At 34.5% G+C, this 12,962-nt stretch overlaps 2 protein-coding genes across 3 annotated transcripts in view; one reads left to right on the plus strand and one right to left on the minus strand.

Annotated features, from left to right (window-relative positions):
* Window positions 1-7,697, plus strand: part of NCAPG (non-SMC condensin I complex subunit G) — a 38,393-nt gene extending 30,696 nt beyond the window's left edge. The window contains exons 15-21 of the mRNA XM_061192129.1: window positions 319-500; window positions 788-962; window positions 3,232-3,393; window positions 3,625-3,763; window positions 4,147-4,230; window positions 6,468-6,543; window positions 7,482-7,697. Of these exons, the coding sequence (XP_061048112.1) occupies window positions 319-500; window positions 788-962; window positions 3,232-3,393; window positions 3,625-3,763; window positions 4,147-4,230; window positions 6,468-6,543; window positions 7,482-7,581 (918 nt within the window). The 3' untranslated portion in view covers window positions 7,582-7,697. The remainder of the gene's footprint in view (window positions 1-318; window positions 501-787; window positions 963-3,231; window positions 3,394-3,624; window positions 3,764-4,146; window positions 4,231-6,467; window positions 6,544-7,481) is intronic.
* A 2,245-nt stretch (window positions 7,698-9,942) lies between these two features.
* Window positions 9,943-12,962, minus strand: part of LCORL (ligand dependent nuclear receptor corepressor like) — a 175,858-nt gene continuing 172,838 nt past the window's right edge. Inside the window, exon 7 of one of the 2 annotated variants that reach the window (XM_061191263.1) lies at window positions 9,943-10,167. In XM_061191263.1, coding sequence (XP_061047246.1) covers window positions 9,987-10,167 — 181 coding nt within the window. In that variant the 3' untranslated portion in view covers window positions 9,943-9,986. The remainder of the gene's footprint in view (window positions 10,168-12,962) is intronic. The other variant, XM_061191266.1, reaches the window with a different exon arrangement.

Genomic DNA, 12,962 nt, shown 5'->3' on the forward strand with positions numbered 1-12,962 from the left:
TTTTCTATATCTTAGCACCATGATAAGTGTTTAATACATATTGTTTTGATTTCTGGTTTCACAATATTATAAGATCTTTTGGTTTTTCTAAAGAGTTTAAAAGGAATTGAAGTTTTCATAGCTAGACTAATAATTTGTCACATAGCCTTAACCTAAAAGGAAAAAACAAAATCTTTTTATGTGCCTTTAAAAAAATTCATAATAGCTGGAATGATTTTGGATAGTTTATATAAAAATACTTATTTTAGGCTACAATGTAAGGCTTAAAAAGGAAATACAAATAAAAAATTTCTTTTAAATGAAAGTCATTTTTAATAGGTGTCTGAACTCAGGACAGGAGCTGCAGAAGGACTAGCCAAGCTGATGTTCTCTGGGCTTTTGGTCAGCAGCAGGATTCTTTCTCGTCTTGTCTTGTTATGGTACAATCCTGTGACTGAAGAGGATGTTCGACTTCGACATTGCCTAGGCGTGTTCTTCCCAATGTTTGCTTATGCAAGCAGGTATTTAGTCATATCGATAAATCAAAATCTAACTTGAAGTTAAATTCAGGCTCCCTATGAGTCATATCTATAGTATTTTGTTGTTAATGTTCTTTTTCTTCAGTGGTAAGTGAGGAAATGAGAAGAACTTACTTAGATTCTATCTACCTGAATTATTTGGCTCTTTCCTAGATGAATATGTACTGTATCTTGGTGGGGTGCATTTTACATATAATGTTGTTGTTGCTGCTTTTTAAAGAATCATATGTTTTTTCTTTGCCAACATACCTCAAATTGTTTTTCAATAGGACTAACCAGGAATGTTTTGAAGAAGCCTTTCTTCCAACTCTACAAACGCTGGCCAATGCCCCTGCATCTTCTCCTTTAGCTGAAATAGACATCACTAATGTTGCTGAGTTACTTGTAGATTTGACAAGACCAAGTGGATTAAATCCTCAGGCCAAGAATTCCCAAGATTATCAGGTAGGTGAGTATGCTAGCCTGTGGATGGTCTAGGGATGGTAACTGGCATGCTTTGGTAAAATAATCCCTCTCATAGATTCTTCGAAATAGTGAGAAGCTACATATAGATCTTGAGATTTCTAGTTTATATGGTAGCACATAACACAAAGCAAGAAAAAGAAAAAGATCTTTTGCAACTATGTGGGTGGACCTAGAGGGTACTATGCTTTGTGAAATAAGTCAGAGAAAGACAAATACTCTGTTATCACTTACATGCAGACTCTAAAAAGTAAAACAAATGAATGAATATAACAAAACAAACACACAGTTATAGAGGACAAACTAGTGGTTACTAGTAGGGAAGGGGAGGGGAGAGGGACAAGATAGCGATAGGGGATTAAGAGACATAAACTACTATGTATAAAATAAACTACAAGGATTACTGTACAGCACAGGGAAATGTAGCCATTATTTTATAATAACTTGAAATGGAGTATAATCTATAAAAATATTGACTCACTCTCTTGTGCACCTGAAACTAATATAATATTGTAGATCAACTATACTTTAATTAAAAAAAAAAATCTTTTGGGAAATGGGGAGATAATCATATAAAAATAGAAGTAATCAGTGCTAATATTTTTGCTACTGAAAAGAAGTTACCGAAAATTCATCATCCTTACTACGCCCTCCCCACCTAGTTCTGGCTGTTTATCATTCTGAATAATGACCTGTTATGTAGGACTCATTGAGTCCTCAATTGTTGGCTTACCTGCTCTGTTTCTGATACAAGGAAGGAGAATTCAAAGAATGAAACTCACCTCATGCTTAGTTTTGTTTTTAATTCGAAGAAGATATAGTAAGTGCATACTCTCCCACAAATTACATGTAAGCTGGTTTTTAACCCTTTAATATCATTTGATCAAACATTCATCATATTGAAAATTAATGTGTTAATTATTTCAGATGCCAGCTGATTAAGTTGAAGATATTGGTCTTCTGTTTTGTTATTTAGTGACTGCATACTTCATTTGAGTTACTATGTTACATGTTATTGGAAAGAAGATTACAATGGATATTAAGGCAAAATATAGTAAGGGTCCGTGATATAGCTACAAAGTGCTTTAGCAGCACTTTAGAAGATGGCAAGTTTCATGTGGTATGGGTGATGAGTACAGCATTACTAGTTTTAAATCTCACTGAGTAAAATTCACTTAGGCCTTGTTGGGATTTGGGGAGTGGTTTGGATAGAGAGAAAGACTTTTAGTAAAGGTGATTAAATGTAGCTGGTAGTACAAGTCATGTTGGGGAACTATGGAAAAAATCTGTCAGCTAAGGACCCTGAATAGGCCTGTTAGGGAAGAACATTAGGATAGGGAATTTGGAGTTGACTCTATTTGCAGGGCGTATAATGAAAGGGTATGATGAAAGGGTTAATGGGATGACAGTTACTTATTAGGAAGATTAATTTGGTGGTCAGTTTCATTAGGTGAGGTGAATTGGTAAGAGGAATAGGGAGAGAATATTAATAAAGAGAGCAGTTAAAAGTTGATATAATTAGGAGATAAAAGCTTACAGAAAAAGAATAATAGAAAGTAGTAGTAGAAAGTAGACAGAAAAAAGTAGTAGAAATTGACATAGAAAAAAAATTGCGAATCGAAAAGCCTAGAAGAACGAACTTTGTGTGAAGCAAGGGAGATGGAGGAATCCAAGATAACTCTGAGGTCCTAAGTGTGGGTGACAGAAGACCTCAAAGAAGCTGTTGACATTAGGGCGTACTCTCATGATCAGCATCTTGGAGGAGTGAGGGAAATAGATTGGGCAGAGGAAGAAGTTGAACTGTCATGCAGTCTTAAGGTCCCAGCTGATCTCACAGAAGTTACAGAATTGGGATAGTTCTTTGCTTTGTCCAGAATTGAAACAAGGCTGGGCTGTTGTACCTGTACATCTACCAGTTATTGAATGGGGACTAACCCTTGCGGGGGAGGTGTGACCTTAGGCAGAGCCCATTGTCTCCAGCTTGGATCAGTTCTGCACCTGGGAACTTTTAGCCTCCATAACTCATGGTAGCCTGGAGAATGAATGGTCAGTAGTAAAGCAGATGGATCTGGGCCCTGTACCACAGCATCCACTCTACAAGAAGGGGAGCTCACATGGGGAGGACTATGATAATTTTGTTTTAGACATTTTGGGATTATGTCAAGATAATTAGTTGGAAATGATAGATGTGTCAGACTGTATTGTAATCATACCATTTCAATTGACAAGGATTTTTCTCTTGATTTTCCAGGCCTTAACAGTTCATGACAATCTAGCTATAAAAATTTGCAATGAGATCCTAACATGTCCATATTCACCAGAAATTCGGGTCTATACGAAAGCCTTGAGTTCTTTAGAACTCACTAGCAGTCTTGCTAAAGATCTTCTGGTTCTACTGAATGAGATTCTGGAGGTAAGTAGTTTCTAGTTACTCTTAATGTGTATAAATTTTTATCAAAGTAGAATTTACATGATTCTATTAATTTACACATACATTAGTATGCTGTGACTTTGCTCATTTGAAGTAAATATTTCCTTCATAAATTTAATAGAATTTTTAGAATGTTTTATTAACTTTATCAGTATATAGCGTTTTTGAAAGAAGATTAGAAAATGCTGCATTAAAAAAAGTTTTCTGTTACAGCAAGTAAAAGATAGAATGTGTGTGAGAGCTTTGGAGAAAATCAAGGTTCAGTTAGAAAAAGGAAATAAAGAACATGGTGACCGAGTTGTAGCGGCACAGGATGACAACACAACTACAACTGTTTTTCAAAGTGAAGATGGTAATGACATACTAACCTGAGTATTTATAAGATTCTGTCCTTTTCATCTTTACTGAGATACATTGTTTTCCTCCTCTAACATATATGTGATTGTATGTCAGAAACAGAAGAAAAGTTTTTCTAATTAAATCCCCTTAGGAAAGTGTATTACTGATAAGTGTTTACTGTATAGTTTTTTTGTGTATATTTCTCACCATGTGACCATGCATACTATGTTCCTAAGAGTTTTGCTTGCTTATTTTCCAGTGTTCACATTTTTTTGGAACACTTATTTATGATAAATTTTCAGTAGCTGCTATTGGGACTGATTGTCATCATTTAAAGTATTTCATGAGGCTACTTTTAATTTAGTTAATTAATAATTGTATTATTTCCTTTAATAGAAAACAACAAAGAAGTATATATAACTCCTGTCAAGGATGTAAAAGCAACCCGAATGAAATCCACTCGGCAAAAGACCAACAGAGGTAATATATGGATTGACTAGCTTTTTTTTAAAAATAAATTTATTTATTTATTTATTTATTTTTGGTTGCATTAGGTTCTTCGTTGCTGCGCATGGGCTTTCTCCAGTTGCGGCGAGTGGGGGCTTCTCTTGTTTGGAGCACGGGCTCAAGGCACGTGGGCTTCAGCAGTTGTGTGTGGGCTCAGTAGGTGCGGCGTGCGGGCTCTAGAGTGCAGGCTTAGTAGCTGTGGCGCACGGGCTTAGTTGCTCTGCGGCATGTGGGATCTTCCCGGACCAGGGATTGAACCCATGTCCCCTGCATTGGCAGGCGGATTCTTTTCTTTTTTAATTAATTTATTTATTTTTGGCTACATTGGGTCTTCATTGCTGCGTGCAGGCTTTTCTCTAGTTGCGTCGAGCGGGGGCTACTTTTCGTTGCGGTGTGCAGGGTTCTCATTGTGGTGTCTTCTCTCGTTGCGGAGCACAGGCTCTAGGCGCGCGGGCTTCAGTAGTTGTGGCTTGCGGGCTCTAGAGCGCAGGCTCAGTAGTTGTGGCACACGGGCTTAGTTGCTCCATGGCATGTGGGATCTTCCTGGACCAGGGCTCGAACCCATGTCGACCACATTGGTGGGCAGATTCTTAACCCCTGAGCCACCAGGGAAGTCCCCTGGATTGACTAACCTTATAATAAAACTTTTCAGTTTTGTTATCCAGTGAAATACTTTGTTTCCTTAGATAGGTATAAAGATTATTCATTGTCTTCAGTATCCTTAACTTTCTTTTTGATTTGTTTTAGCTGATATTAGGTTTTGCTTTGTGTCTAAAAGACATCAGTGTTGCTTCAAGTGCTTTTGATTGGAAGAAATATGATGCAAAAGATCATACTGCAAAGGACTATTTGGGTTAAATTAAGATTTTTATTATCAAATGATGAACGATGATTTTATATTTATATTATCAGTTGTTTGTGGTCTGTCCTTTATATGATTAAGCATTTTTGTCCCTTTTATCCTCCTAGTATTTTTGTGGGCTTCTGTTTTCTGTTTTATTTCATATTTTCCCAACATAATTTATTTTCAAAGGGATATCCAACAATAGGGGATTTGCTGGAATAAAGTAAATGTTGACTATTAGGGGATCACTTAGAAAAAAAATGTGAAATTCAAGGTCTTTTTAATCTTTTATTATTATTTTCTTATTACAAAAGCAATGCATGCTTATTACAGAAGAATCAGAAAACACATCCAAGCAAACTAATCAAAAGAATGCTAATAATTCCACCTATGAACCAACCATTATTTTAATCCCTGAAAAATATTTTTTGAGGCCCTTTTCTGTGTAGACTTAATTTTTTTCTAAATGGAAAAAAATAATACTGTTTTGTAGCCAATCAGTTATTTAAATGCTAATTGCTGGATAATTGTTCCATATTAGTCCCATATTGTTGGATGTTTTCTTGGGGATAACTGCTTTAGAAGTTTACAAGCAAATATGTACATTTGGAAGAAAACAGAAACAAAAAGTCTCACTTGAATAAGTAGGGTATATAAATTTCAACCAAATGATCATACTGAATAATTTGGTTTTGATCAGATTGCTTTTAGTCAGGTATAAGAACTCCACCTCTTTTTTTTTTAATAGCTCCAACTTCATTTATGTATGCTGTTTTATTATCATAAATGAGCATCACAGGCCACTTCACTGCTTAACCTTGTGAATTTCTAGCTAGTAGAATTTTTGTAACCCCCCAGCATATAAAGGGCTTTAATTTTTATACTGAAATGTTTTAGAACACACATTTGAATTGACCATGGTATATGTTTGAATATTTTACAATAGACCATACCTTACTGATTAAAGTTCTATTTATTTAGGATCTGTTTTATGGGCTTAACCTCTCTTTTTAACCTTAATTTTCATTAGGTTCTCCATATACCTTGTGCTATGAGGTACTTTCTTTATATAACATTTTTCACATGCTTCTTTCCCCCAAATAAATTTAACAAAATTTGCCACCATAACTCAATTTCCATCTTTTCCCTTGCCTATTGTAAGAGCTTACAAAAGAAATTAGTAAAATTTTGATCTTGCTGGGGTTCCTTTTCTCCATGGTGTTGATAATTTGTATCAAGGTGGCTGGGAACTAGGAGGAAAGGGTGTTGAAGAGGGAAAAATAAAGGATTTGGGTAGCCCAGAAAACAGGTTAAAAATGAGCAATTGATAATAGATTTTGATAATGAATTATATACTGTCTTTAAGGACGGAGAAAAGTGATAGCTTCAGCTAGAACGAACAGGAGACGTCAGACTGTTGAGGCTGAGGCTGACTCTGAAAGGTATGCCATGCACATCTAGAATATGTAAAGAGGTTTATCTTCATTTAAAAAAAATTTGTCTAGAAGTAAAAAAAAAAAAAAAAATTGTAGTTTGCTTATACTGTGATTATGTAACAAGATAATCCGTGAAAATTTACAGCTTTTTAGATCATGTATCTAAGAGCATTTGACTTCCTCTGGCTTGTGTGCTTTTCCTGTTCGTTGACATGGCTTTTAGTACTAGGTAGTTATCTTTATGTTCTTTCAAATTGTATTTCCACGTATTCCTCTAATTAATAAGATCATGTATGTATGACTTCTCTGAAATTGAATTAGCAAACTATTGAGATTCAGATTTGGGTTCTCTACATTTATAATGATAGAACAATTCTGCCTATAATTTGGATGATATTAGTGATATACTGTTTATTTTTGGTTTCTGCCAATAAGCCATTGTTGGAAGCTGTTTACAGCTGTCTTGCATTCATTCATTCATAGGTAAAATGTATATATTTTCAGTTTATAACTTTAGATCAAGTTTTAATTAAATTTAAGTATCTTTTGGGGAAACTTGCTGTTTACAGTGTTTTAGGATTGTATTGCCTAAATAAATAGAACTTATTTTTTCACTACTTGAGTTTCCCAAAAAACTCTTGGGCAGTTGTTATGGTTCCTGTTTAATTACAAGCTTCATTATAGAAGTTTGGGTTTTTGTTTTTTGCTTTTTTCTGTATAATAACAAGTTCCAGGTAGATATAAAAAAAAATTAGTTAGGTTTTCCATGGTTCACTTTGCTGGATAGCCAATCGGTGTTTTTTGGTTTTGAGATTTCAGTTTTAAGCTTAATGGAATCAGGATATCAATCACACACTGATAGAATGACAGAAACAAAGTTTTATTTATAAATAAACCGGTTTTAAAGCTTGTATTTAAATTGGTGTATTTCAACATCTGTTTAGTGATCATGAAGTTCCAGAGCCAGAATCGGAAATGAAGATGAGACTACCAAGACGAGCCAAGACAGCAGCACTAGAAAAAAGTAAACTTAACCTTGCATAATTTCTCAGTGAAGATAAAAATTAGGAGAAGAAATGATGGAGGTGGAGTCCTTTGAAAAATGTCCTTTAAAATTATGTTCATTTCTTTGCTTTAATAAAGTTACCCTTGTATGAAAATTAGAAGAAGTCTGATTCTTGTAGAACTTTCTGCTGTGTGATTCCACATTACTTTAGCCTGTATTGAAGCAGTGAGACAGCGTCCATCAGTGTGCTCCACAGACCATCTGCATCAGTCATGGATTTAATCAGAATCTAAGGTGGGCCCAGGAACCTGCTTTTTAACAGCTGTCCCAGGTGATGCTTATGAGTTCTCACATTTAAACTCATGGCATTATAGACAACTTTTAAATGTAACTAGCTGGTAGCTTGCATTTGAAAAGTTTGACTTAGATGTGGCAGATCCAACATAGATAAAAACACCTCAGAACACATTTTAAAAACGACATCTTAAGGGCAAATGAAGTACCACAAACTGGCTAGAGAGGAGCTTACTTCCAGGAAAGACTAGTATAATGAACCAAAGTCCCCAGCATCCAAGTTCAACAGTTATCATTTTGATAATTTTGTGATTCTTACACTTAAAAATATTTTGATAATGCTACATGCATGAGTAATTTTTTTCCTAGAATGTTTGCATATGAGAGCCCAAGCTTGCTTATGTTATGATGGTTCCTGGGTTAGGGAAATGTTCACATATACATATTAATCATGGAGTTCTCTATGTTTTTGGCATAACAAAATGTTTATTGTGGGTAATAAAAAATACTAGTAGGAAAAGAATGTGACAGGAAGTCCACTATATACTAATGTATGAATGAGCCCTGTTTCTTCACTGTAAATTTATTTTCTGAATTGGCACTTGCCTGACTTAAGAAACTTACACCGTGTCAAATCAGTCCTCTTTCCTTCTGTAACTCCCAACCAAACACCTTTTATTCCTCTGATAATCATCTCTATTGTTCAGCTAGAAATACCCTGACATTGGATCTAATACATTGGTTTTAATAATAATTGTGCTTTTTTAGGTTTATTTACCAGAGGCCATTTATTTAAGGTGATGTTCTAAGATGGAGCTAAAGTAAGAATGCTGTGCTTTTTTGAGCCAAATTGCTACATTACATATGTATATGTGCTTTATAAAACTTAGAAATATAAAAGGAGTCCGAAGGTTACAAAGAATGCTTATTAAGAAAAAGGAAAAGGCAGATATGGTGGTGATATAAAACAATGAAAAACAGATGATTGTTTCTCATTCTGTTGGCTCTGTGTCTTTTCCTGTGCTTCAGATTCCTTATGTAAGCCTTTTTGTTAAATCCCTGTCTGTCTTTTTAAAAATAATTTGGGGGTTGGGGTAGGCTGGGAGAAATAAGGACTTAAAAGGTACACAAAATGTGCCATAAGTAAAAGTCTTTAGAAACACAATAAACTAAATCCCATTTAACCCATAGCCAGGCTATCCAAAGGGAAGGAGCCATGTTCTTACATACTTTACATGGACCACCATACCAAAGCTTTCCTTCTCAGCCATGGGAAAAATTAAGCATCAGACTTTGAGTATTCTTACTATTCAAGTTTTGGACACAATCACATAAGCCAATGATGAAGCTATGCTTTTGTACTACTGAAGAGGTAAGGAATATTATCCTCATTTTAAGACATCCCTTTACACTTTAAAATAAATGGCTAAAATACAATAAAATCAATGGATGTAAATCCATTTACCGTTTTTCATTCAAAATGGATAACTTACAAAAACCAGTGTTCTTATCTGCAAGAGGCACAGATTTGCTGAAGAGTCAACATGCAATTGTGCCATTGCTCTTAAAACCCAGACTTTATAGGTTTAAAAGTAGAGAGAAATAACTGATCAGTTCAAATTGTCCTTATGAATGGAAACATGCTACTTGATGATAAACTATGATCAATTTTTCTATACATATATAACTTTGAAAGAGATGATATACTTTTCTAACAGATGCCTTTGCCTTTTACCAATTTGCTTCGAGGTAGTTGGTATCCACCTGTTATACAACTGTTCATGGGTCAGGTAATCACAAATCTTTACAATACTAGCCTTCTAAATCTCACAATGCATTATATATTAAGACATTGTGCACGGAAATAAAACGGGACAATTATATATTTAAACTTAGGGAGTAAAAAATTCACAAAATACCATTAAAAAGAGAAACTTCGAAAATCCATTTGTACTGCAAAATTCCACAATGGTCTGGTGTAAAACATGTAAAAAAACATACAAAGAATATAATCAAAATGATTAATGCTAATGATTTAATATATAGACAAATCACAAGACTAGAAATATTTCAAAATCGATCGATAAATGCTTATCAGCAGGAAGAATGTTGATGTACAAAATACGGATAGTGCAAGAAGAACTGCAATCTATTTCTCTTCACTTTTGAGATTTTGGTTATGAACTGTACAGCTCGCTAGAGATGCTGCTGTCAAATTCAGATTCCATTCAATGGGACGATTAAGGCACATCTTAATGGGGCTCAAAGGGCAACTTGCTGTATTCCCATCAGACAAATTCACTTTCTCATCAGTTTTCACTTGTAGCATGCTGGAACAAAAAAGTGTAAAGCACTTTAGTTTTACTTTAATTTCAAAGAAACTATCAACCTTGTAAAAGAAAATTCAGTAGTTTTATTGTTCAGACCTCTAAACAATAGAGATGATTGATTGTTGGGTTTCTTTTAGCTCCTGCCTCCTTAATGAACTGAATTCAACACAGGTAATTGAGAGGTCACTCAGATACCACTGGACAAAAATAGCATATACGGATTTCATCAGTATACATCAGAAAGGATATTTAACCTACTGAGCTTGGCCGGATTCAACCCTTTTAACTTTTCCTTTAATCTACCAGGATCACAGCCACTTTGAGACAAGAAGGAATTAACCTTTGTTGAATGCCTACCATATTCTATGCACATTCACATGCATTATCTCAAATTTCATAACCACCAAGCAAGGTTGGTATACTGTAAGCTCATAAGAAACGATAAAAGTGAGTCACAGAGAGTTCCAGTACAAATAAAGTCGAGACACGGGCTGGAACTGGAATACAGTCCTTGCTCTTTCCCTTATGCTTGTCTACTAGCTCTCTGATGAGAATCTTCTCTAAAATCACAGAAACTTGAGAGTCCAAAGGATAGCTAGCCCCTCCACATGTGTAATATTAAAGTCAATTCACATCTTCAAATGTGAATCCTTACGTTTAGAAATGACTTAATAGCTTGCTATACATTAGCTCATTTGACACAACTGATTAGTTCAGTTAGACTACATCATTCCTAAGCTTTCTTCAACCGCAGGTCAATGATTCTTCCCACTTGTAAAGAGGAAGCTGAGTTGTGTAGTATTTTGGTGGCTTATTAGAGTTGGTAAATGGCAGCAGCATCCAGACTTCGGTAGCATTTTCCTGATCTCTCCTTACAACTTCAAACAACTGACTCACTTGCCATTCAATAAGCCAGAGATTTAACCTGTTAAACCATATTTTAACAGCCATCATATTTTCACTGAGTTGAGTTCTCCCCAAACAGTCCCAGTTCCACCGAATGACATGGTTTCAATTTTTATAAATAGATAATGAAACAAAATGACAGCTTAGAAGATTATTCATCAAAAATAGTAAATCATCATTAAAAAAAAATCCAAAACCTAGAGATATGATTAATAACAGTAATGCTTTTCCTTCCTCCAAGGACTGCTAGTCTTCATACTTTTATTTGTATTTTCAAAACAAGAAAGTCTGATGTATGACTCTTTGAGAAACTCTAAAGCAAGCTATAAAAATACAATGATATTAACTGAGGTAGCTTGGTAGGTAAGTATATCAGGCATCAAACTCCAAAATAAGAAAACAATGGCATGGAGCAACAAATCATAGTCCTAAAAACGATTTTTTTTTTTTCTGTTTTCTGTTTGCTATTTGATTGACAAATGTGTATTCATCAGAGAATACTACTCAATAACTACACTATTGTTCTTTTCAATACTTTAAAGACTTTTAAAGTTACTTTTCTAGAGAGTGCACTCCAAATTTGGGAACACAAACGCCAGGGATACACAAAACTATACACATGCATGGGAAGAAAATAGTCAAGAAAAAGAACTAAATGTTAGTACCAATATGCAGATTGACATGTTTAATTCATAAATATATACCTACAAAAAAGAACAAGCCGGTGTTTGAAGTTTGGGCACTACTGATCTTGAAGTGCTAGAACCAGAGGCATTAGAACAGCAGAGCTAGAAGTGACCTTTCTAGTCCCCACTTCCCTGCTTTTTTTTTTTTTTTTAAGAGATGATTGATAGGGAAACTAAGATATAGGAAAATAGAAAAATAAACTGCTCTTTTTCAGAGTGTTCTAACCAGATGTATGAGGACTAATATAAGAATCTCGATCTCTAATTATAATCCAGTACTTACCAGAGCACTTTTCAATTCCATCTTCTCTACCAGTTGAATTATTTAACATTTATTGAATACCCATCAGAAAGCACTTTTGGATACAAAGATGAAGATATAGTCCACGCTTTCAAAAAATTTGCAGTCTACAGGAATTTTTAACAAATATACCTTTATATTTGGAAATTAAAATTTTGACTAGTTAGGTTTAATGTGAGAAATTTGTCATAGAATCATATACATTTGTACCAAGTGAAAGATTAATAAATGTTCAACTTTTCTTGATGTAGTTTTTAAACAATGATTTTTTTTCATGTTTTAAAAATAGGTAATAAATTTGCAAAATTAAAAATCGATCAATAACTACAAAATGTTATGCAATGAAGTCTCTCACTGCTCCTAGCCCCTCTTCCAGGAGCAACTACTGTTGCCAATTTCTTGTGTATTATTCCAGATAGTCTCTCCGCATTGATATGTATGTATATATGTCTGTTTCAAATATCTCCTTTCCCCCTACACAATTCTGAATACTGTTCTGTATCTTGCTTATATATTTTGGAGATTGTTCCATATTTGTACAATGAATATTTGATTCTTTTAATAGCTACATAGAACTCCATTCTGTGGCTATGTCATAATTGACTTCACCAGTCTTCAACTGATAAACTTTTGGGCTATTCCAATCTTTTGCTTAAAAATATCAATATATTGAATATTCTTATATGTGTCTCTTTAAGTATATGTGCAAGTACATCTTCAGGACTGATGTCTAGGATTGGCATGGCTGGGTCAACGGGTGCTTTAAAAATTTTGATAGATAGATATTACCAAAATTCCCTTCATAGACTGTGTACCTTTTTACACTCTGACCAATGATATATGAAAATGTCTTCCCTCACACTCTTATAACAATGTATAATAAAATTTAGGGAAGCTTAAAA

Source organism: Eubalaena glacialis, chromosome 5, assembly GCF_028564815.1.
Source record: "Eubalaena glacialis isolate mEubGla1 chromosome 5, mEubGla1.1.hap2.+ XY, whole genome shotgun sequence".
NCBI lineage: Eukaryota > Metazoa > Chordata > Mammalia > Artiodactyla > Balaenidae > Eubalaena > Eubalaena glacialis.